The 23,832-nt window shown below is 37.8% G+C and overlaps 1 protein-coding gene across 1 annotated transcript in view; it reads right to left on the reverse strand.

The window, feature by feature from the left end:
* The window catches only part of LOC117307309 (plexin-B-like), a 34,127-nt gene extending 12,198 nt beyond the window's left edge, over window positions 1-21,929 (reverse strand). The window contains exons 1-23 of the mRNA XM_033792024.1: window positions 20,801-21,929; window positions 20,040-20,305; window positions 19,009-19,161; window positions 18,775-18,890; window positions 18,090-18,222; window positions 17,012-17,168; window positions 16,084-16,183; window positions 15,649-15,769; window positions 14,060-14,191; window positions 12,515-12,610; window positions 11,890-11,995; window positions 11,065-11,258; window positions 9,578-9,732; window positions 8,943-9,063; window positions 7,667-7,803; window positions 6,472-6,636; window positions 5,156-5,267; window positions 4,396-4,632; window positions 3,467-3,643; window positions 2,704-2,902; window positions 1,331-1,473; window positions 721-851; window positions 184-249 (exon numbers count right to left, since the gene is read on the reverse strand). Of these exons, the coding sequence (XP_033647915.1) occupies window positions 184-249; window positions 721-851; window positions 1,331-1,473; window positions 2,704-2,902; window positions 3,467-3,643; window positions 4,396-4,632; window positions 5,156-5,267; window positions 6,472-6,636; window positions 7,667-7,803; window positions 8,943-9,063; window positions 9,578-9,732; window positions 11,065-11,258; window positions 11,890-11,995; window positions 12,515-12,610; window positions 14,060-14,191; window positions 15,649-15,769; window positions 16,084-16,183; window positions 17,012-17,168; window positions 18,090-18,222; window positions 18,775-18,890; window positions 19,009-19,161; window positions 20,040-20,305; window positions 20,801-21,929 (4,346 nt within the window). The remainder of the gene's footprint in view (window positions 1-183; window positions 250-720; window positions 852-1,330; window positions 1,474-2,703; window positions 2,903-3,466; window positions 3,644-4,395; window positions 4,633-5,155; window positions 5,268-6,471; window positions 6,637-7,666; window positions 7,804-8,942; window positions 9,064-9,577; window positions 9,733-11,064; window positions 11,259-11,889; window positions 11,996-12,514; window positions 12,611-14,059; window positions 14,192-15,648; window positions 15,770-16,083; window positions 16,184-17,011; window positions 17,169-18,089; window positions 18,223-18,774; window positions 18,891-19,008; window positions 19,162-20,039; window positions 20,306-20,800) is intronic.
* Window positions 21,930-23,832: the final 1,903 nt, after the last annotated feature.

Consider the following 23,832-nt stretch of genomic DNA (forward strand, 5'->3'; position numbering starts at 1 on the left):
CACTCTCTGGCTGTCACATCACCAAAAAAAAACAGTCATTATGATTTTGAGATATTGCGGCTAGCGCTCGTACACGTGCAGTAACTGGGTTACTGGTTATGATTTCATGTACAGCTGTGATAATGACAAAACTCCAACTCTTAGGTAACTTGGAAGATTGGTCAAACTTCCAGTTTCACTTACTGTGTTAAGACATCTAGTTTGTTATTCAACACCATGGTAACAGTCAGTAAAGATGCTATCGATTGCCTAGAAATAAAAATGTTGAATACTTTAATCTTCTTTTACATTTTCCAATAAACATCTCAAACGGAGAACAGTTCGCCTACTCAAAATTGTTCTTCCCATTCAGGCAAAGTCAAACTCCTGAGTTACAAAACTGTCGATATCTTCTACATACACAGAAACAATCAATATATTTAAGGGACATTTTTCCAACAGTGTCCTACTGTTCCACCAAAGTCCATGCACAAATTGTCTTTCCCTAGTTGAGATTGCCTGGAACCGATGGGCAGTATTTTTGTGTGCATACATTTTTTTTTTTAAATGTTATCCAAACCATATAACTTGCAAGATAATCCTTTCTCAAAATAGTTCATACTATCAACAACTGCATTCCTCCTATAAATTTTTGGAGTATTTACCAATGTGTCTGAAGCAAAAAGAGTTAAAAAAAAAAAAAAGATGAAACCTTATACTGGTTTCTTTCAAACGTCTCACCTTTCCTTGACTGACATTTTTGAGCGGCTTCCTGTATCTAGGGTCTGGATGAAAATTAATAAGAAGTTCTTGTTGCCTAGTAACTTGGAGAACTTCATCATTGCTTCTTCAATCACGGATTCTTCACAGTACTGTACAGAAAGGAAAATTTGAACATTGTTCAGCAAACTGCAACTTGGTTTCCTGGTATCTATTGACATTGTGAGTCAATTTAACTTTTGCTAGGTTACTGTACTCAAGTCAATTCTGTTTCCTGACATGGCGTGGCATGAACGGTGTTTTTTATAAGTAGAGTGTGGGTTCAAGTCCAGGTCTTAATACTGGCGCTCTTGAGACACTACTTTTATTGATACGTCCTTCGGATGGGACAAAGCCATATAGGTCATGTGTGTAGTGTAATTCACATAAATGAACCCAGTTACACATAGTCTTAAAAGAAGGGGGTTTCCCACGTGGTATTGGGCATTGGCTGATGAATGCCCCGCAGCACTTTGTGTTTAACTGACTTATATGTAGTACCCCTTATGTAGCCCCTTCCAAAAAAAAACAATTCTGTTTGTTGATTCTTGAGAAGTGGATAAATCATTTTACAACTCTTCATCAATGTTACCTCTTGATCTGTTGTGGTTGGTCGAACCTCTTGTCCAATGAACAGCATGTTAGTAGCATAGTCACGGTGACCTACAAATGGCATCCCACTCTCTTCAACGTCACTAGTCAACTGGAAAATGTCCATTTTTCTCTGAGGAATACCTGGAGTGAAAAGAAAAAAAGTTAAGGCCCATCTAAATTTAAAGGTGCTTGGCCAATAATCGTAATAATAATAATAATAATAATATGAAACATTTATATAGCGCTCTACGGAGAACAGAGCACTTTACATGAGACTATGACAACAAAAGAAAAGAGAAACAAACAAACTAGGATGGGTGGGGAAAAAGAAATGTTTTGAGGAGGCTTTTGAATACAGGCAACGAGATCGCCTCTCTCAGACCCGCGGGGAGCTCATTCCATGGGCGAGGGGCAGCTATGGAGAATGAGCTATCCCCAGCTTTCCGTCTAGTTCTAGGAACGGAAAGCCGGGTCTGATCAGCTGATGAGCGGAGTCGTTGCCTGTATTCATCAGCAGTATTGGAGTTTTGGGAATGAACAAGTTCAACCAGATATGATGGAGATTGGGTGTGGAGGATTTTGTAAACATGAGTGAAAATTTTGAAGTTGATACGTTCTTTAACAGGGAGCCAATGCAGCGATGCAATCAGGACGGCAGAAGGCTGGTCACGGCCACACACAAATACTAGCCGAGCGGCCTTGTTTTGCAGACGCTGGAGTCGAGCGAGGTCATTTTCGCGGGCACCTACCAAAAGAGAGTTGGCATAGTCAAGACGGGACAAGACCAGACTTCTGACGGCATGATTGCAAGCGCTTTGTGTAATAAACCGGCGAATATGCCATAGATTACGTATGTGGAAATTAACGGTTTTAAATACAGAGCTAATATGATGAGACATATTCAGAGAACAATCGAGCGAGACTCCTAGGTTCTTAACAGACGTGGAAGCAGGAATTGTAAAGTGATGATCTCTTAAAAGCTTTGTTAGTCCAAGGAGCAAGAGCTGCTCAAGCACACAAACTTACTGAGCGCAGGAAGTGAGATAGTAGATCCACAGACCAGAGCTTGATTTTATCAAGCCTGAAGCACACAAAATAGCACAGAACAAATCTTGCTTAGCAGAAACAGGTATCCACCTAAAGAGTCCTTCATGTTTGAATTAGTGAAAATGAATGGTGCCAACTCACTTTATGATCAGCAAAGAAATTTTCTTAGTAAAATGTTTTGCTTACGAGTTTTATAAAATTAGGCTTGGGTTATGCCCATTGCTTGTGACCGGTTCATTTATTTTTTTTGCACAGCAGAACTTTTTGCTTGGATATACGTTGCTTTAGTAAGCTTTAGGAACAATTCACAGCTCTTTCTCTAACCTCTCTTAATCTCTTCAAGAAAATCCTTCTGTAGAACCAGAAGATTAACTCTTCTCTTGGATCTAAGCAACCGAATCGCCAGGACTATGATTACACAGATCAGGATGATGAAAATCACTGAGCTGGCCACACTAATGATCACACTGCCCTGGGGGTAAGATACATAGCCGATACGGAACTCTAGGTTGCTGTGCATCACCTGAGATTTTAAGGTTCAAAAATATTTGGTATATTAAAAATTCACGTTTTTATCTTGTCTGTTTTTGTTGTTGTCGTGCATCTATGTTTTGTGTCGTCTTCGTAGTTTGTCAATTTGTGCCGTGAGACCCAATTATTTAGCTCCTTATAAGGGTTTACAAGGTGCTACGGCGCACTTAGCAGCCACAGTTACAAAACACATGGGACAAACAGCTTTACGTCCCATTCGAAGGACAAAGCAATAGTAAAGTGTCTTGCTTAAGGACACAAGTGTCACGGCTGGGGGATTCAAACCCACACTCTGCTGATCATATTTAATGTTTTTAAGAGTTTTATCCTTTTCGTAAACATTATTTGTAGTTTTGTATTTTTATGTGAACTGCCAATTAATTAATAATAATAATATTAATTTGTAAAGTGAAAACCAGCACAGAAGGATCATAAAATCAAATTGACTCAAACTGAGTCTAGCTAGCCCTCTCTTTTTAGTTTGGCCCATGAAGTCCTTGTATATTATGGTTGTTTCTCCAGTATTATTCCAAGAGAATTTTGTCTTAGGACTCACCACAACTTCAGGAAGACCTCTCTCTGTGTTTTGGCCGTTGAAGTCCCCAGCAGACAGTTGTTCATCGGGTAAATCACAACGAAGAGTCAATTCATTAATGAAGTAAACGAAACACGTTGCAGTTCCAACATAAACGATAACTTCTGACACTGTTATAGCACTATTAATATTAATACCCTGAATATTTACAATGAAAGGGGAAAACAAAAAAAACATTAATATTTCATCACCAAAACATGGATTTCTTTTTGAGCTAATCTAAGAAACTTGTTTAGGACAGAAAAAAAAAAACATTTATCTTTCAGTAAACATTTTAAAATGCTGTCTGTAATTTGAAAACTATTAACTTAAACTAAACTGCAGATTATATTTTGACAAATAAACAACAGAATACCAAGAGTGCCGACAAGGAGGTTGTTTAAGAAAAATGTAAATGTTCACTGAATTTTATTTTGGCTAAGAGTGCCCCCCCCCCAAGAAAAAATTGTGTGACCCTTGTAATTTGAGCTTATTGGTTGCTTTTTTTTTTAGAATGATCATTTAAAGCCATTGTACACTTTCTGAACAGAACAAAAATTAAAAGTTCACAGATTTACAAATAACTTACAGGTTTTACAGAAGATGGTGAAAGACTCGCCTTGAAACATTAATCCATGAAATGCTTTACTTTTTGAGAAAACATTAAAACAATTATCAATTCTCGATATCGAGAATAACGGATTTATTTTAAACACATGTCATGACACAGCGTAACGTGCGGAAACAAGGGTGGGTTTTCCCATTATTTTCTCCCGACTCCGACGACCGATTGAGCCTAAATTTTTACAGGTTTGTTATTTTATATATAAGTTGTGATACACGAAGTGTGGGCCTTTGGACAATACTGTTTACCGATGTTGTGCGATTGCTTTAAGCTGTCTTTGCCTTACCTCAATCTTGATGGTTGCATCCGTCTTCTCATATAAGTCATTTGGAAACTTGTCATACTCTGGATCAGGAAAGAACTCCAAGTCAACGTCGTTGTCTTGTGACCACGTTATGAGGTCACTCACACCGTCCATAATGAAGCCAAAGGTCACGTTAAGTTGAGATGAAGAGCTGCTTATGGCTGATGTTATATTAGGCGTCTTGCAGGTCATCATTATGCCACTTTGGACACTACAATTCTAAATCAAATCATTACACAAATACTTAACAATACTATTGTGTATACATGTAAATGAACTATTCCCTGGGATAAAAGAGCAATTCCAGAAAAATTGTTTTGATCAACTCTCTTCAGGTAAGGTTGAAAGTGAATTTAGGATTATTCAAACTCCTGGTTGGAAGTGTACTTATGATCTTAAAGCGTGCTTAGCCCATAATTTCCAGTGCTCCAAGTTGGAAGAGAACCCATCATCATGGGTGCTCTAGAACAGGGCCCAATTTCATGGCTCTGCTTACTGCTGAGTTCTGCGCTTACGATCATGATTCCCCGCTTATGTGCAAGCGCCGAATTTCTGCACTAGCCTTGTAAGCGCCTATTCTGTGCTTACGGTAAGCAGTCATGAAATCGGGCCCTGATGTCTAGGCCTCTCACAGGAACTCTGTTTCTAACAGACAACATCCTATATTCCTATGTTCAGCATCCATGCTCTTAACCAAGTCCTCTTACAGATAGATTAAGATAGATTTGAATTTATGACTCACCTCCATAAACTCCATAGGATTTGGGGTGATTGATGTTGCAATAGTAACAGCAAGTGAAGCCATCTGGGTTGTGTCTAAATATGTTCCTTGAACAATCATCGTCCGACCACCACTAAGAATTGAAAACATCATAAAAACAAAATCAACCTTAGAGAAAGACTCTGCGAGGTAGGATTTCAAACTTTACGTGGCTGAAATACGATATAGCAAGGTTTGAAGTAACACTGTGTAATAATAAGCTTTATAACACCCCTTACCAATATTCTGCCTTTCCATTGGTTTAGAGCGCGTCACATGATATGTCTTAGTTTTGCTAGACGACGGCAATGTGATAGTGCATCGGTTTGCTGTGCGCTAGTTTGCTGTGTGCTAGTTTGCTGTGCGTGCAGTACCCAGACGTCCGCTGCGTGTACGAGGATGATAAATTAATAGTCTCTAACCATTTAGGATTACATGACACTACATGCAGAGCACAGTAAAAGTTTTCGCAAACTGTATTCGCGTCATCCGTGGATTGTAGCATTCAGGTCTGTAACTTAACAGTACAGTATTTAGAAATGTTTGGGGCGTTATAAAACAAATATTGGCTGCTTTTACTCGTGCAATGGTTTAAACTATGACTCCCTCGGTGATCCCCGGAGCGTTCCATTTTCCCGAGGCTTCCAAAGGCTTCGCCTCGGGAAAATAGAACGCTCCGGGATCACCTCAGGAGTCATAGTTTTAACCATAGCACACGAAGCAGTCAATATTTGTGCTAGAGCTAGGGTAGTTCTGAAAAGAACCAAAAGTTCAACTCAACGTTTCGTTCAGTATGCTCTGATCGCCTTTTAGAGACAGCTGGTCAAAAAAGGCCATTAACTATTTTTTGCTAAAACAAAATCATGTACCAATCAATGAATCAATCGCGTGACAGTAAGCTCTAAGAAAGGGTAGCTTTCAAGTAAAGTTTTAAACGTGGCTACTGATGCAGGGCATTGTTTGAAATAATATTGGGAAGATGAATCAACATCCTCAGTGCAACAATTGAAATGGCAGGCTCCCCCAACTGTGTTTGCTTGTCAGGAGTATAGGAACACACATTTCAGACACGTTGATGGAAATAATGGCTGTAAGATTTATTGGAGCGGAGACAATAAGGCAAGTAAACACCGGGGGGGGGGGGGGGGGCACATGGAAGTCAATTGAGAGGCAGGTATCCCCAATGAGATAAAAAAATAAACCAAATGGATTGATATATTTATTATTGTTAAAACATTGATAGCAACAAGGCACAAGTTTACTCTTTAATTAACATGCATTAATTTTAATGTACTTACGCAATGATGCTGGTGGTTGGACTGACTTTGGTAATGCCAGGGTTGTTGGTGAAAGTGTAATTCTGGTCAGGGTCTGCTACTACTCCATCAAAAGACATCTGAAGCATTCCAGTCGCCCCAACAGACCCCATGGGGCTTATGCACAGTGCGCTTTCATCAAAAGTGCTGTAAAATATCCCAGAATGTGATAAGTTCTTCTTTAAAACAGATAATTTAGCATCTGTTTTTTGGGATCACTTACATCTCAACAGAAATGAATCGTGAATAAATTTCTTAACAAATGGTTGTCACCATACTGTATTTTTTCATTCGTTCATTCATTTATTCATTTTTATAGAAAAACTAACTGGCACTGTGGCAGCAAAAAGCTGAATTATGTTGCATTACTAGATAAGAAAGACAAGTTTAAAATTAAGATCTGATTCTGAATACTCCATGCTTACAGAGTCAGGTAGATAAATATCCACAGGCTGCTTTCGGTTGATCACACAAAACACGGTTGATCACACAAAACATGAACACTATCTGTGACTATTTTGTCAGCTCTACTTATCCTCGACACTTATCCTTAGCCATTGGATACTTTCGGTAAACAGTATTGTCCAAGTCCCACACTACGTGTATCACAACTTATATCTAAAATAACAAACCTGTGAAAATTTAGGCTCAATCGGTCATCGGAGTCGGGAGAAACTAACAGGAAAACCCACTCTTGTTTCCGCACGTTTTACCGTGTCATGACATGTGTTTAAAATATATCCGTAATTCTCGCTATCGAGAATTGATATTGTTTAAATGTTTTCTCAAAAAGTAAAGCATTTCATGGAATAATATTTCAAGAGAAGTCTTTCACCATTACCTTCTGTAGGCCTAAACCCTGTAAATTATTTGTAAATCTGTGAACTTTTTTTTTTCTGTACTGAAAGTGTCCAATGGCTTTAAGCTCTTACTACTCGGGTGGGATTCGAACCCACGATCCTTGCAATTCTAGAGCAGTGTCCTACCAACTAGACTACCGAGATTGCCCGGTAGCTAGAGGCAGTTCGAATCCCATGTTTTGGCAGTGGGTACCACAACAATATATAATAGATGTTAAATTCTTCACACCTGTTGCAAAGACAACAAGTGCTTTGAGGCACCTATAAGTGCTAAAAATTACCTATATTATTATGGTTTTTATTGCTATTCTACTTGCCTTATTATGTTGCAAGCTTTATCACCAATGAATGCCTGAATATTCCGTCCTGTATTTAGAGCCATTCCATTGATTGTTATACGAGTCCCACCAGCTGCTGGTCCAAAACGAGGACTGAAACTTGTAATAGATGGAACCTGGCAGTAAAATCAGAACCAGAAAATAATAATTGGTTTTTATATAGCGCTTTATACGCTGAGTCTCAAAGCGCTTTCAACAGTATTACCCCTGATCACTGGGCCTTTTCATTCCTTAAAGGCACTGTACACGTTTGGTATTTGTCAAAGACCCGTGTTCTCACTTGGTGTATCCCATCATAAGCATAAAATAACGAGCCTGTAAAAATTTTGGCTCAATCGGTCATCGAAATGCAAGAAAATGATGAAAGAAAAAACGCCCTTGTTGGACGAATTTGTGTACTTTCAGATAGGAATAAAAGACTTCTAGCTAGAAGTCTTACTATTTTAGTGAGAAATTACCTCTTTCTCAAAAACTACATTACTTCAGAGGGAGCCGTTTCTCACAATGTTTTATACTATCAACAGCTCTCCAATGCTTGTTATCAAGTCAGTTTTTAAGTTAATATTGTTTTGAGTAATTACCAAATATGAACCTTCCCTTTAAACCATCACAGCTCCCTGGGGAGTATACAGCCTGTGCTGTCAAATATGTAGCGCACTAAGCTAAATCAATCACAAGAACCATCTCTGCCCTCACATGTTCCTATTTACCCCTTGGTGGAGAGAAGCAATTATAGTAAAGTGTCTTGCTCAGGAACCATGTGTCACAAACAGGATTCGAACCCACACTCTGCTGAACAGAAACACCAGAGCTTAAGTTCGGTGCTCTTATCAGCTCGGCCAAGACACCCCAGAAAAAAAAACAGATTAGATACCAAACATCAAGCAGACCATGTGTCTTAATTATTGTGTTATAAAACAAAATATGGTTTTGTTCACAATGTGCCAGTTTGTGGAGTCAATGACATAATATTCAACTAACAAAAACATAAATGGTGTTTGAAGCTTTGCATGGTGTGGAGACTAAGAGCGACTATAAACATAAATATGAATAGTAAACTTAACTTACGGGTAAACCTTCTCCTGAAGACGAGCAGAGTACACTGTACGAAATGTCGAGACCAAACCAGCTCTTTTCAGAGCCACACCTTCAAAAGAGATTTTACTCATGGTTGTACCCGCAAGTTTACTTTTCATATTTATGTTTATAGTTACTCTAACAAAAACATCATCAACACTTAAATCTATCAATATACCTTGTATCCAAATGAGACATCTCCTGAACCCGTTTGCAAGTCACCGTTTAAACCAGTCACATAAACAATCAGCTCCTGTGGTGCCTGGTTATCAGGGTTGTTTCTTATTAAACAAGTCACACTGCCGCCAAGGTGAAACAAATATTCTATTCAAATGACCAGTCATTCAGTAGAATATTGAGTATTTATTGAGAAAAATTACTTTATAAATATTGTAAAACAGTGTAGTGTCCTGCGCCTGGGTAGGATTTCTCCTGGGTGCTTTCTTTAGATCATAGAGATGACCACCAATAAATGACGTGACAAGTTGACGCAAGTGATGTTGGTACATCTAAACAAGGTTTTAGTAAAATGCTCTGCTCCTTTCCAGCATCTTCTCCAAACTGACTTCTTATTCTAACATTACTTTCTTGTTTTCCCATCTGTCTTATTCATCATTTTCTAAATCAAAATATTATTATTTATAAAACGAAATCAACCAAGCACATGCCTGCTCTTTGCACATTAGCTCATGCATGCAGTTGATTACTTGACAGACCGCTACAATAGTTTGAACATCTAAGCATGCTCGTTCTTTGCTCATAAGTTGTTCAAATTAAATTAAAAGGTTGCCTGATTATGCATTTTATTATTACCTTGAACCTGTGAGGTAATACATCTCCAATTCAGCAAAGTCACAAATCCGACCTCCTACAATCACTGCTTGGATGTCACTGAATCGTCGACCAAAGTCTGTCCCATACAGTGTGAGAATAGTGTTCCCATTTACTGGACCCGTCAGAGGAAAGATCTAAGTTTAAGATATAGAAACAAACCATAGGTAATTGTGCAATTGTAAAATAAGGGGACTCCAAAAACCAATGTTTTAATACTGTAAGCATTGGTAAAGCTGACAGGCACCTGGCAAGGGGGTTGGCAAGCCGACCATGGCCGGCCCTTTTTTTTAAAAATTCAAACATAATGAAATTCTTGAACTAAAATAGCCCAAACCAAGCAGCACCGAGTCTGGATCTTCTTAGAGACTTGCTTGAACGAAAATGTCAAGTCGTGAACTTTGCTGAATTTCACTTGAAATGTTTTCAATGAATAAGGTAATTGAGTCATATCATTATAAAAAGATTTCAATTGTGAAAAAAACCCAATCATTTCGAATACCCTTATCCGGCGCTTTTCTGAGAGATTTGAAAAAAGCTTTGTTACGTAATCACTCTCAAAACGTCATAGTTGAGAGCTCCAATTTGTAAAGCCGCTTTTTTGCAGCGTGGAGGTATAACAAAGCAAACTCCCACAAATGATGTCAGTGACATTGTCCTTTGACGCGCGTCGTCAACGTAAGAAGTGTTTTTAGTTTTTCAAAACCTTTCAGTTGGGGCGTGATTTTTTAATCGATAGTTACGAAAAATTCAGAATGTGCACATATCAAAATTACATCATAGATGATCACCATTTATCCCCGATGCAAATTTAACATCTATTATATCGTTGCGGTACCCGTTGCAAAACATAGGATTCGAACTGCCTCTGGCTGCCGGGCAACCTCAGTAGTCTAGTTGGTAAGACAAGGGTCGTGGGTTCGAATCCCACCCGAGTAACATGCCTGTGATATTTTTTCACAGGACTCGGGAAAGTACTTAGTATACAGTGCTAACACACATCAGTGTATGGGTAAAAATCAAAATTAATGTTCTTTATCCCCGATGCAAATTTAACATCTATTAAGTGCATTATTATAAACAAGTTAAAACACCATTTCCGTTGAAAACATTCTGCTCAGGTGGCTGTTTAAGTTTTCTTCAAAAATACATATCAGCCCGTGAGATATGTCAAGAAATGAAAGGAAGGATGGCAATTGTTATTGGTTTGGTAAGCCAAACAGTGGACTTTTTTATGCTACATGTATTCATCTCTTGCACAGGACGTGATTGTTATAACAAGTAAAACTGATATGGTAAAAAAAACTTTAAAACACCTTCCTACTGGGATGTTAGCTGATGAGGTTTTTTAGCACAAAAAACACATCTTTAGAACTCACTGTAAGGATTAATGCTCTGAGTTCCAGATAAGCACTTCCACACCTGCCAGAGACAAGCCATAATCATTGCACATTTATAAGTGAACGTACCTCTTCTATAACAGGGTCAGGGCAGTTGAGTCCGTTATCACGAGTAACCATGGAGTTAGTCATCAAACAAACTGTACTGTCAGTGACTGCACAGGTCCCATCACACCAAACACATCCAAGCTCTTCGTTGGTAGTTACCTCAGATACACAGCGACTACAGTCTGGACGAAGAGACTCACATTTGTAGAGTCTTACTGTAAAACAAATAATTAATTAATATATTAGCCAATTCAATTCAATTCAATTCATTTAAAAAAACTTTAATCATCCTTAAAGGCACTGTACACGTTTGGTAATGGACCGTTCCGGCTTTCCACTAAGCTCCGCCCACCGCACACGTGAGCAAGAAACGTGTACGAACACTCCCAATGACATTCTGCACAATTCCGCCGTGCGTGCCAAACATACGCGCACGCATGACCGAGTTTGTCCGACCACAATCATTGCTGTGATTGGTCAAATGGGTGAACGCGCACAGTTTGATTGATAGGCCGGATCGGTCCATTGTCAGAGACCAGTGTTCTCACTTGGTGTATCCCACCATAAGCATAAAATAACAAGCCTGTGAAAATTTGGGCACAATTGGTCATCGAAGGCAATTATACGAGTTGATTTTTCATGACTTATGCAAACATCTACCATTTCAACCATTTGATGAAACCTAAATGATGTTATATTAATTTCTGATTCATTTCAAAGTCTAAATTTCACAATGCAGTCAATGCACCTAATAACCATTTCTGGGTTTGCATGTTATCATCATTATTTTTCTTATTTTAGTTCAGCTATACTTCTAAATTGCACCAATGTGTTTCGAACTCTGACCTTTGAACCCATATCTGTCATCCAGTAGATGTATCCGGTCATTTGTATCAGTCCACTCCACCGTCAAGTCAACATTCAAATCTTGCTCATCAGCCACGTATGTGTACTACATAAATAATTAAAACCAGAAGGACAACAAAAGTTTTAAACAAAAAGTTCATATGAAAAAATGAAGAGGTGTGCAGGCAAAACACATCAAAATTTGAATTAGCAGCTGGGATAAATACACGAGGTAGAATTCTTATTAGTGTGTCGTGTGTCTGTCACTGTCGATCTGAAGAACAGTTTTTTATGTGGGGGGGGTCGAAACACTTTGTGACAGGTTGTGACTGAAAACCAGACCATGCAAGGCTTTAGTCCTAAGAGGGATTGAACCGGGGTCCGAGGTAAAAAGGTAGGAACAAAACCACAATGCTAACTTTAATGTCTGTTGTGTGACCCAGGGACTGCCAGCATATCCCAACAAACCTCATTATCTATGGGCATACAAGCGCTACATCCAAAGTGAATAACTCCTTGTCTTCATGGGCTCAAAAGAAGTTTGCCAGAACTGGGAGAGCATGTGACCTGTCCCAAATCTCTTGCATGTCAGATTTGAAAAAATAAAAAAACAAGTAGCACTTACTGAGTTTTCTTCACAGGTCAAAACGTCATTTTCATGGGTTGCTGTAGCCGACTGTTTGGCTCCCTCTATGTTTAGACTACACTGATAACTCTTTATCTGTTCATGAAAAAGTAAGTAATTTTCATAAGTCTTTTTTTTTCAAGCAGCATTCTCTTATATCATTACATTAGGTGTCGGGGCTTTCAATTTGTGGAAAATTCAACAAGATCACAGGGCTAGCTCAAATTATTACTAAACCAGAAAACTTATCAAATGAGAAAATCAAAATCAACTGAATTGAAGATATTGCTTTTGTAGGAAGTGTCGACATTTAAACATTGAAGATGAGGTGCGGTATTTTTTTTTAAAAACCTCATGACAGCGGGATGTGAAAACAAGATTTCTAAAAACTGACACAGACCTTATGTGTGGCGTACGACGGACCCCCATTTTGCAATGTGACACATATGTAATATTCAAATACATCGGAAGGCTGTCCGTTGGGAATCACAAATTGTCTATTTAAATTTTATTTTGGTGTCACAAACTAACACAAATCTTTCTACTTACAAAACAATTATTAACGTAAAAACTTACTTGGTACTGAGCAAGGAAGAGCTGTTGATAGTGGAAACAGCTCCCTCTGAAGTTACAGAGTTTTTGAGAAAGAAGTAATTTAAAGAAGTAAAGGGTGGTTTTTCATTGATTATTCTCTCGCAACTTCGACAACCAACTGAGCTCAAATTTTCACGTGTTTGTTATTTAGTTGAGATATGCCAAGGGAGACTGGTCTTTGACAACTACCGAAGTTGTCCCGTGCACATGGTTGTACCCACAAGTTTATTATTTACAGTTTCCTCTTATTTCTCCACACCATGCAAAGCTTCAAACAATACTTACTATGTCCAGTGCCTTTTATAAAAATTATTTTATCGGCTTCCAAGCATCATATGTTCCCAATAATTAAAAACTATGAATTTTAGATAGTGTGATGTTTTAGAAAGCCTTTAACTTCAGTTACTGTTTCTGATTGCTACTTTTCACTATTATGGTAATTACAAGCATTTGTCAGTTTATGGCATTGCTGGAAAAAAATATTGTCTTCAATAACTTTGGCTGAATTACTTTCATACCTGATTACAAGATTTGTAAAATTTTACTTTGAGATTCAGCTTATTAAAACCATTGGACACTTTCAGTAAACAGTATTGTCCAAAGGCCTACACTTCGTGTATCACAACTTATATATAAAATAACAAACCTGTGAAAATTTAGGCTCAATAGGTCATTGGAGTCGGGAGAAAATAACGGAAAAACCCACCCTTGTTTCCGCATGTTGCCGTGTCATGACATGTGTTTAAAATAAATCCGTAATTCTCGATATCGAGAACTGATAATAGTTTTAATGTTTTCTCAAAAAGTAAAGCATTTCATGGAATAATATTTCAAGAGAAGTCTTTCACCATTACCTTCTGTAAAACTTGTAAGTTATTTGTAAATCTTTGAACTTTTTTGTTTGTTCTGTTCCGAATGGATTTAATAAGTATACCTCTTAAAGTCACTAACCTGTTCAGGATCAGGAAGGTTTCCAGTCAGGACGATAATTTGTCTGTCTACTCCAGTAGAGACCAATATCTCATCTTCTTGAATCTGTAGTTGAGGACATGAATCAGGTCCTTGCATGCTGGTACCCTTATTCTGAAAGGATATTCAAAAAGAATTGGTATTATTACCCAAATAAACTATATAAAGATGTTGGTTTTTTATTTCAAATTATTCTTGAGCCCCTATTCATTAAAATATCAAATAATTAAATCTGTATTAATGATTTGAAAACTATTAGTACTTTGAAAAAGAGTTGCAGACACTCATGGCACTTAAACATGATTACCCCAGGTCATCACTGGGCCATTCATTTAATTCCTCAAACTTAAAGACCCGGGACACTGTTGGTAAGTGTCTGTGACGGTCATGAACTATATTTTTTATTTAACTTCACTCTCTTACGTAATACCTCCAAATTGCGCCCTCCAGTGATATCATTTTTGCGGGCTTTCAGTTCATAAGATCCTTAGCAAAGATCTCATCACATCGTATTTATCTTCGTCAACAGGTAATTATGTTTTTATATTGTTTAATGCTTACCTTTTGCGTTAATATTGTTTAACTAAATCATTCATTATATTCCGTTTACCGTCATAGTCTTAGTTGTATATATTTACTGTTCAAATCTTTTATTTATTGACTCGTTTGCCATGGATAACAGAGTCAAACGAGGAGTATGCCTTAAGACAAGTTATGTATTCGTTTTGTAAATTACATCGGGACAAGTCAGTCCCTTTAATGTAAATATATCTATAATGCATTTATTAGGTAAGCTCTGTTTTGGATCCAGCTTACGGTTAATTTATATTTTCCTTTGATTTCCAAGATGGCGGACGACGCCTAGAATTATGGCATGAACCGCAGGTAGAACTGTTTGTTTATTTATTAGTGTTAATTTATTATTGTAAGTTCATAAGATCCTTAGACGAAGATCTCATCGATTGTATTTATCTTCGTCAACAGATATATGAGTGTTAATAAAATACTGGAAAGCTAACAACTGAACAGCCGTGTCACGTCAATCTTGAATACAGACAGAGGGGTCACATGTCAAAGACCAGTCTTCTCACTTGCTGTATCTCAACATATGCATACAATAACAAACCTGTAAAAATTTGAGCTCAATTGGTCGTCGAAGTTGCGAGATAATAATGAAAAAAAAAAAAAAAACCTTGTCACACGAAGTTGTGTGCTTTCAGATGCTTGATTCTAAATCCGAGGTCTCAAAATCAAATTTGTGGAAACGTACTTCTTTCTTGAAAAATGCTCCACTTCAGAGGGAGCCGTTTTCTCACAATGCTTTATACTACCTCCCTCTCCCCTTACTTGTTACCAAGTAAGGTTTTATGCTAATAAATATTTTGAGTAACTACCAATATAGTGTCCACTGCCTTTAAATCATAGGCCCTGCTCCCCAGGGAGTAATGTAGCATCATATCCTGTGCTGCCAAATTTGTAGCGCATCTATTACCTTTTTACCTCATAGTGGAAAAGCGAGTCCAACATGGTGGAAAGTTAAGGTTTTCAAGTTTTGAGGGTGAAGTACTCACATTCTGTCCAGTCACAATCACTTCATTTATTCCAGAGCAAGTAGAGGTGCTCTCATGAGTGCATCTATTCTCAAAGACACACCAGTCACAGGCCCAGCGACTAGCAACGCATGATACACAACTGCAGAAAGCAAACAATTTGTATAACTTAGATGATTTGTAATTACAGGGTTACTCATGTTACAGAGCAGGGTTACTCACATTTCTCAAACATACGGTTGTTAAAAATTTCCAGGGTTACTCATTTTACAGGATTACTCACTTTACAAGGACTACTCACATTACAGTTACCAACATTACGGGGTTTCATGTGATACACTGAACTCCAGGAATCAGAAGTCTAGTTTTCTTTATATTTTCATAACTTTGTATTTTAAAGCAATGAGTTTGCAACTGACATCAACAATGGTGCATTAATAATTTTCAATGACTCACCTTTTGTGAATAGAACATTTATAAAAACTGAACTCTCGATTCACAAAGTTGACTCCTGTCTCTGTTGAATCGACACTCAAAAGCATTGATGAGGAGTCATCTAAGTAGAGGAAATGCAATTTGACAATAGAACTACCAATTATTCATCTTTGTAGAAGACAATAGTTTGTCATAAAAAACTTGTTTTCTGTCAATCAAATTTAGAAATTTACCATAGAGCAGTGTTCTGGGCCAATGTTGGACTGTTTTATTGGCAGAGCCAATTAAATCAGCCCAAACTACAATGCAGGCCTGACGACTTGCTGGTATATTGGGCAAGACAAAGAAATTAACATTTCTACTGTAACATTTCAGAGGGCTCCACGGCAATGGTCAGGAGAAGTGTGGCAACTGCCTCCATTGCCTCTGTGAAGTGGCAGACTGAGCAAGGAAAGTACACAACAGAAAAGGCACAAAAGTTTCATCATCCGAGTTTGAAGTGATCAAGAATTCAATAGGACCAAAGTTCTAGTGTCCTTGGGGGGAAAACAAGGGCTGACCTATGTCATGGAGGTCCTCTGTGCCTACGTATACCCATGGCAAAGGTTGAAAAGACTTTTTATGTTACTTAATCACAGTTTAAGGACAAAAAATAGGAGATCATATTAAAGTAGGAAGAATATCACGTATTTCTGTGTTGGTTTCAAATCCTGGTCATCAGACTTGTGTCCTTAAGCCAACACTTAATTTACACCTGCTTTTATTATTATAACTGGTTTATTAAAAACATTCAAACATTACAGCCAAGGGCTGAATTGAGATTAAATACAGAGAGTGTCAATGTCGACGACTAACTAAAATTTGACTGGTTGCAGGTTTGCATATTCTCAAGGAGTTCAAGGAGAATTATAAATTACATTTCAACATTTGGTTTGAAACGGCTACTTACCTCCCATCATGATTTCAAGTATCAGATTACTTGGTGGTGTGGTACACTGAAGAGTATCTCCACTTTTGTTCGCTTGGTTGCTAAATACATCATCAAAGTTGCAGTTATAATGCTGGCTGTTAAGCAAGTCAGGTAGCTGCTGCACAGTCAGGGTTATCTGTTAAAACCAAATGCAATGATTGGTAGCAAAATATACTATTCAGCAAGTTAAAGTAAAGGTTTGTAAAATGGTTGTAAAAAGAACCTTTGGTTTCAAGTCGACGTTTCGATCAGTATGCTCATAGGATTAGAACTGCCTCTAGCTACTGGGAAATCTCGGTAGTCCAGAATTGCAAGGGTTGTGGGTTCGAATCCCACCCAAGTAATATACAAAGTATACAGTGCTAACACACATCTGTGTAAGGGTAAAAACCAAAAATAACATTCTTTATCCCCGGTGCAAATTTAAAGGAACGCTACAGAATTGGTAAGAAACAAAAATCGTGAGGATCACAGATTTACATAAAACTTACACGGTCTAATGATGATGAGAAATAAATAATCTAACTTCGCGTTTGGAGCTTATCGCTCAGTGAGCGTTTATTCATTTTTATTTTGGCATCGTTGCAAAGCAACATTTGTAGTTTTTCACTAATCTCTCGTGACCCAGATGGCCAATCGATCTCAAACTTCTTCAGGTTTGTCAGTTGATGTATATGGTGGATTACATAAAGTGCTTACACTGCCAGCAACTGTTTTGTTAGCAAAAACCAATTGTGTAATGTTCCTTTAACAGCTATTATTTAGTATGCTCTGATCAGCTTCTGGAGGAAGAAGCATACTGATCGACACGGTACCAATTGTTTTTTCCAGAACCACTCCAACTCATTTAACATGGTGTTACCGCAAACCTTTATTATATCGTATTTCCACCATTCAAAGTTTAAAATCCTACTTTGTAATGTTACTATCTTAGTCATAAACCCCGTCACTGAAAGCAATAATGAATACTGGTTGTTGGTATTCTAAAAGGGGTGCAGACTATTCTGGCTTTCAGCTTTTGTTTATTTATATTAGGCATAAATCTTTTGATATTTACCCGTTGTTCTGCGACAGTGATAATATGGCTGTCATCTGGAGCTATATCAGTAATCTCAATACACTGAGGGTCGTTGTAAGACAACCAGCGGGATGAAACATCTTGCAATGGACACTCATTATACCGGGTACATCTTAGTAATAATAAAGTCGGAATAGATTGTTCATAATAAACTGCAACAGTTTGATTTTAAATTGACACGTTAATACAGAGGTCATCATGGTTCAAATTCCGCTCTAGCAAGCTTGTCTTTGTTTATACCCAAATCAATTAAAATTTTCCCAGTCAGATTCTCTTGTGTTCAACTATTTCATATCTGAAATAAAAAGTCACATTCCTTGGCTGCCACTTTCCCAGGTTGTATCCTAAAAGTGTCTAATATCGGGGTCCGATTGTTAAGCTGTTATGAGATTACAGCCAACGAGAGGCGAGGAAGAGCTAGGGTTATCCGAGGGGGTAGGTGGCGTAGGCAGTCAATTGTTGCATAGGTTCCGACTTGCCATGCCGAAAAAAATGATATGGACAAAATAGGAAGACCGCCAACATAAAATGCTCAGTTGACAGAGCGCAAGAATATTATTCCGCAAGGCCGCTGGTTTGTATCCCACTCTTATCAATCTTTCTATGTTCAACCCCAAATCAGTTTGATTTTATAACAGACATTGTAAACTACATCGATACTTACTGTCTTTGCAGAGTACACCAGCCACAGTATGGGTCTCCATCCATCTCTGCATCCGTACCAATACACGTCTCACACGTTGTATACTGACCACAATTCTCAACACGCATCTTAACCAACTGCCATATTAAAAGGGATTTGATTTTGAAAAGTCACATTCAACATCATCTTGTAACTTTAATATACTGCAAAAACTCTCTTAAGTAATTCAAAAGGTTTTTCTCCACACCAACTCACCTTTTGTTCAGTTAGTAGATGGAGTTCTCCCGTTGCATCATTGATCTTCATATCTCTCTTTACTGGATTGGCGGTGAATCCTTTCAGATCATCATCAAATGGGATTGGTATCTGTTCATACAATCTGGCTGAAGATCCACTCTCAATATGGACCTGGAAAAATAATTTTAAAATTACATTAAAAAATGCCTATATTTAGCAACTCTTCTGCTGTCATCAGATCACCTCCAGACTGGTAAATTCATCCAACACTTTTCCCAACCTTGTGTTGACTATCAGTTACCCATGTCCTTACAAGCTTGTGCAGTAATTTACTTATCACCTTTGAACATTTCCTGCAAAGTTAAAACCAAGTGACCTTTGTGATGAATTTTAGCTGGTATGCGACAATATTAAGGTCACAACCAAAGCTGTGAACTCACATTATTTAGTATTAGCTACACCAATTTGGTTATTCTTTGTTTATCATTGGGAAACATAATCAGTGAAAGACTGTTTTTGAAATGTGCACGCTATTCAACCATTCATTAATAATTATTTGAAAATATAAAAATGTATGAAATTGCAATTAAAGCTGAACCAATGTGAGCCTTTTTATATAAAGACTGTCTATAGAATGAGTGAATCACAGAACTGAAAGCAGTGTAAGAGGGAGGTGAAGGCTCCCTTACATTACAGTGGCATAAACGGGGGCTCAGAGAAACATTGGTTCACCTCCCCCCACTCCCAATGAGGTACAATAAAATAAACAAAAAACTCAATCAAAACATAAAAGAGTCGCCCCTTATGTCTTTACCCCTGCTTGCACCCCTACTAGGAATGTGTTGTTACCCCACTGCTCCCAGAAGTAACTTGAACAATCTAGCAAATGCACCAATTCAAAACGTTTTGTTTTTGTGAAAAACACTCTCAACTTAATCATGTAGTAAAATATTGCCTGGAATTGTGTAAAAATGTTGACCCTGAAAACCTGTAAGTGCCACATGAAAACCCATTGTATTTTATTTAAGAGGAATATATGGTTGAGTGACCTTTAAGAGTTGTGCTTCTGTGGTGCCAATGAATGCTACAGTGTGGTCGAGTTCAATGCTGGTTAGAATGGAGGAAGTCAAATGGTCTGGTAGCTCCAACACTGCTGTAGATACCACAGGGGTAATACCATCAGCATACTTGTATAGGCTCATAGCATCACAGTATAGGCCAGGATTAATAGGTGGCTGCAGACAAAATACCACAATTATTAGCCATAGCCAGGAAGTTGAACTGCCAGAATATTTGCAATCAGTTGGAAGCATTTCTTAAAATGATTGCTATTTATTGTTTGTTTTGATTAATGCGTTACGTTTCGAGAGTTCTCAAACTCAGCAAATCAAAGGTCTCCATTTTGGTTATCCCTCACACTACCAGGAGTACATGGACCATGCTTTTAGTTTTGCAGGTCCCAGAATTTGGAATTGTATATCTATTATGACTATTTCCTTCATGCCTAATGTCTCTTCTCTTGAACAATTTAAGAGACTCCTAGAAACCCACAAGAAAGCGTATACCTTGCATCACTAGGATCTCTAGGTGGCTATATTAAGACCCATAATGAGGAGTAAACCACACAACCATGTAGGAACTGTAAACCAACCATACGCAAGGATCCTAGACTGGGATTCTAGCCGGTATTAGTTATTGAAAAGCAGTATTGCTTTTCATCACTGCTTTCACAAAATGTGTAGGCCCTGCCTATGATTTGAGGTATGCACATTACATAGTGTAAATTTGTTGAATAGTTTTAAATAAAAACTTACTGTTGATGACCCAGGGCAACGGTTGTTTTCTAGATATCCTACAGCATATGTATTACCAATAGTCAGACATCCCTCCACAGCAGCTTCAAATGCAGCTTCTATGTCACTCATCTTGTAAATACACAGCGCTGAACCTTTCTTGGGTTGTGGAACATCAGTGACTGCTTCGTATGCACCATTCTTTGCAAACACAGCATATAAAACCTCTTCATCAGCATTCAGTGATAACGACTGAGATAAATCAGGCCCTGCTGGTTCAACATGGGCAGCTTGAACCAAAGAGTACATATTATTACCAGCCTGACTATCACATTGGATGAGAATCTCTGTGTATGAGTCTAGGTTATGGCTGTCATGGCAAACTCGACTCATCTTTGAAACATGTCTTGCATCACCCGCGTCTTCTCTTCGGAAAGAAACAAAATATGTAAACTCTTTCCATATAAAAGAACTCACATAACTGATGGGAAAAAAGGCAAAGGCAAGTCGGTACAATTCGACAGAGTCATCATCGATGTTTGCAAACATGAATCCTTCACCTGCAACCAGCAATCTTCTACTAACAGGTGGGACAGACCAATACTGACATCCTTCTTCACAGTACGAGGTAACTACATACAGTCTTGAAACACGTGCACCATTATAAAGTCCTGGTGCTACAATGCTTTCAGTTGTGTAATTGCCAAATGCAGCAACTTCAAAATCATTCTGACCAGTCAAACCATCTTCCAATAAATCATCCTCATTCCTTGATGCACACCACGTTATCCTCATAGCTGGATTCCTCTCACTCCCACATGTAATAAGTCTACCTCCTTGCAAAACCAGAATCTTATTGTAGTTGACATACTGCTCCCCTGCACCCGTTGCTGTACTGACATTCACAACCTGTACCAAGTTCTCATCCAGTCTGTAGATGTAGTTGACTGCTCCGATATAAATATCACCGGTGTCAGGATGAATAAAGAAATGATCCAGCTGGGTTTTAACAATCTGTATGACTTGAACAGGATTCTTGAAGGAAGCTATTTCATAGGCAGAGAGGTTTCCAATCCAAGGCTGTGATTGAGAATAAACGGCTTGAATGCAGACAAAGAGAAGCGACAAGAGAACCAATCTTTCCATTATGAGTGGTGAAGATCCTGCTCTGAATCCTACAACTGATGGTCTCTCCTCCCGCCAATGTGCTCTTATTGGTCTCCCACACTCTCAGATGGTTCAATCTGACAAATAAAGGTAAATCAATAAAATAAAGCTAGAATTGTTTACATTTAATATTGGATGTTAAAAAAAATAAAAAATAAAAAAAAACAGGCAATGCACTTTTGGGTAACTTTTTAATAAGCAGGGCAATACAATTGCAAGTTTTTGAAAAGGTATTATGCTATGATTTTCAAAAAAGGAGTAAATATAGGAGTTTACCTATTTGAAAACTGTGAAATCATATTCTAGGGGTTTCAACTATTTTCTCTAGACTCGCATGACTGATTAAGCTTAAAGTTTTACAGGTTTGTTACTTCATGCATGATTGAGGTTTGGGCACACATATGGTCATGGTCTTTGTTGACATTAACAATGTTGTCTGCTTGCTTAAAGGCAGTGGGCACTATTGGTAATTACTCAAAATAATTATTAGCATAAAACTTTACTTGGTAATGAGTAATGGGGAGAGGTTGATGGTATAAAACATTGTGAGAAACGGCTCCCTCTGAAGTGACATAGTTTTCGAGAAAGAAGTATTTTTCCACGAATTTGATTTCGAGACCTCACCGATTGAGCTCAAATTTTCACAGATTTGTTATTGTATGCATATGTTGAGATACACCAAGTGAGAAGACTGGTCTTTGACAATTACCAATAGTGTCCACTGTCTTTAAAGACCTGCTTGAACGAAAATGTCAAGTCGTGAACTTTGCTAAATTTCATTTAAAATGTCTTAAATCAACTTCAAAATGGAGTTATATGACTATAAATAGATTTTAATTGTGTAAAAAAACAATCATTGCGAATACTCTTATCCAGCACTTTTCTGAAAGATTCGCAAAAAGCTCCGTTACGTAATCACTCATGTTACATCATAGTTGGGAGCTCCGCTTTGTTGTAGTGTGGAGAACAAAGCAAACTCCCAGACATGACGTCAAAGCATCGCATTTTGACGCACGCCATCAACGGCAGAAGCGTTTTTAGTTTTTCAAAACCTTGAGGTTGAGGCCAGATTTTTTAATCGATAATTACGAAAAATTCAGAAGTGTACACATATCAAAACTACATTTCAAAATACACATATCAAAATTACATGGTGAACAAATGCATTATAAACAAGTTAAAATAGCAGTTTCGTTAAAAACATTCCGCTCAAGTAGCAGTTTGAATTTCCTGGCACTTCAACGCAATCACAGAACCATGTACCAAACAATGTAAACCTATTAAGCGTAAACATTCTAAAACTTGTTCTTGGATCAAATTGTAACACTTGCATATAGTAGAGTTAGTAAACTTATGTGTTACCTTAGTAGGTTGCTCTTACACCTTGTATCATTTTCCTATACAACAAAACCAGCCATAAAAACTAGACATAGTGTTTTTTGTTAATTACAAAAACACGGTGTTCGGTTGGACGTTACGTGATGACGTAGTTCAAAAACATTGAACCATAAAGATGTTTTTTATACAATGCGTCGTTATTTTATAGTTAAGCTTGTATCACACTTTTGAACGCCTTGTTTCTTCACAAATGCAATATGTTTGTGTGAGATTGACATCAGTTTTTTTGTTTGCAACTTATGAAAGCCCTTTAAAAATCTAGCTCACCCCTGCACTGGATGCTGTACACAGATTTGATAATCAACAGCGCCCTCTTTGGTGGGCAAAAAGAGAGCGCTGTTGGGAATTCCCCCACAAACTTTCGCGCCATATGATTTTTACACATTTTATTGTTATTCAATACCTGATGACGTCATTATGACGTAATTAGGCCTGTGTTGTCTTAAAAATACTAAGGTTCAACTATCTATTGAGTTTCAAGGTT

The sequence above is a fragment of the Asterias rubens genome, chromosome 2, assembly GCF_902459465.1.
Source record: "Asterias rubens chromosome 2, eAstRub1.3, whole genome shotgun sequence".
Taxonomy (NCBI): domain Eukaryota; kingdom Metazoa; phylum Echinodermata; class Asteroidea; order Forcipulatida; family Asteriidae; genus Asterias; species Asterias rubens.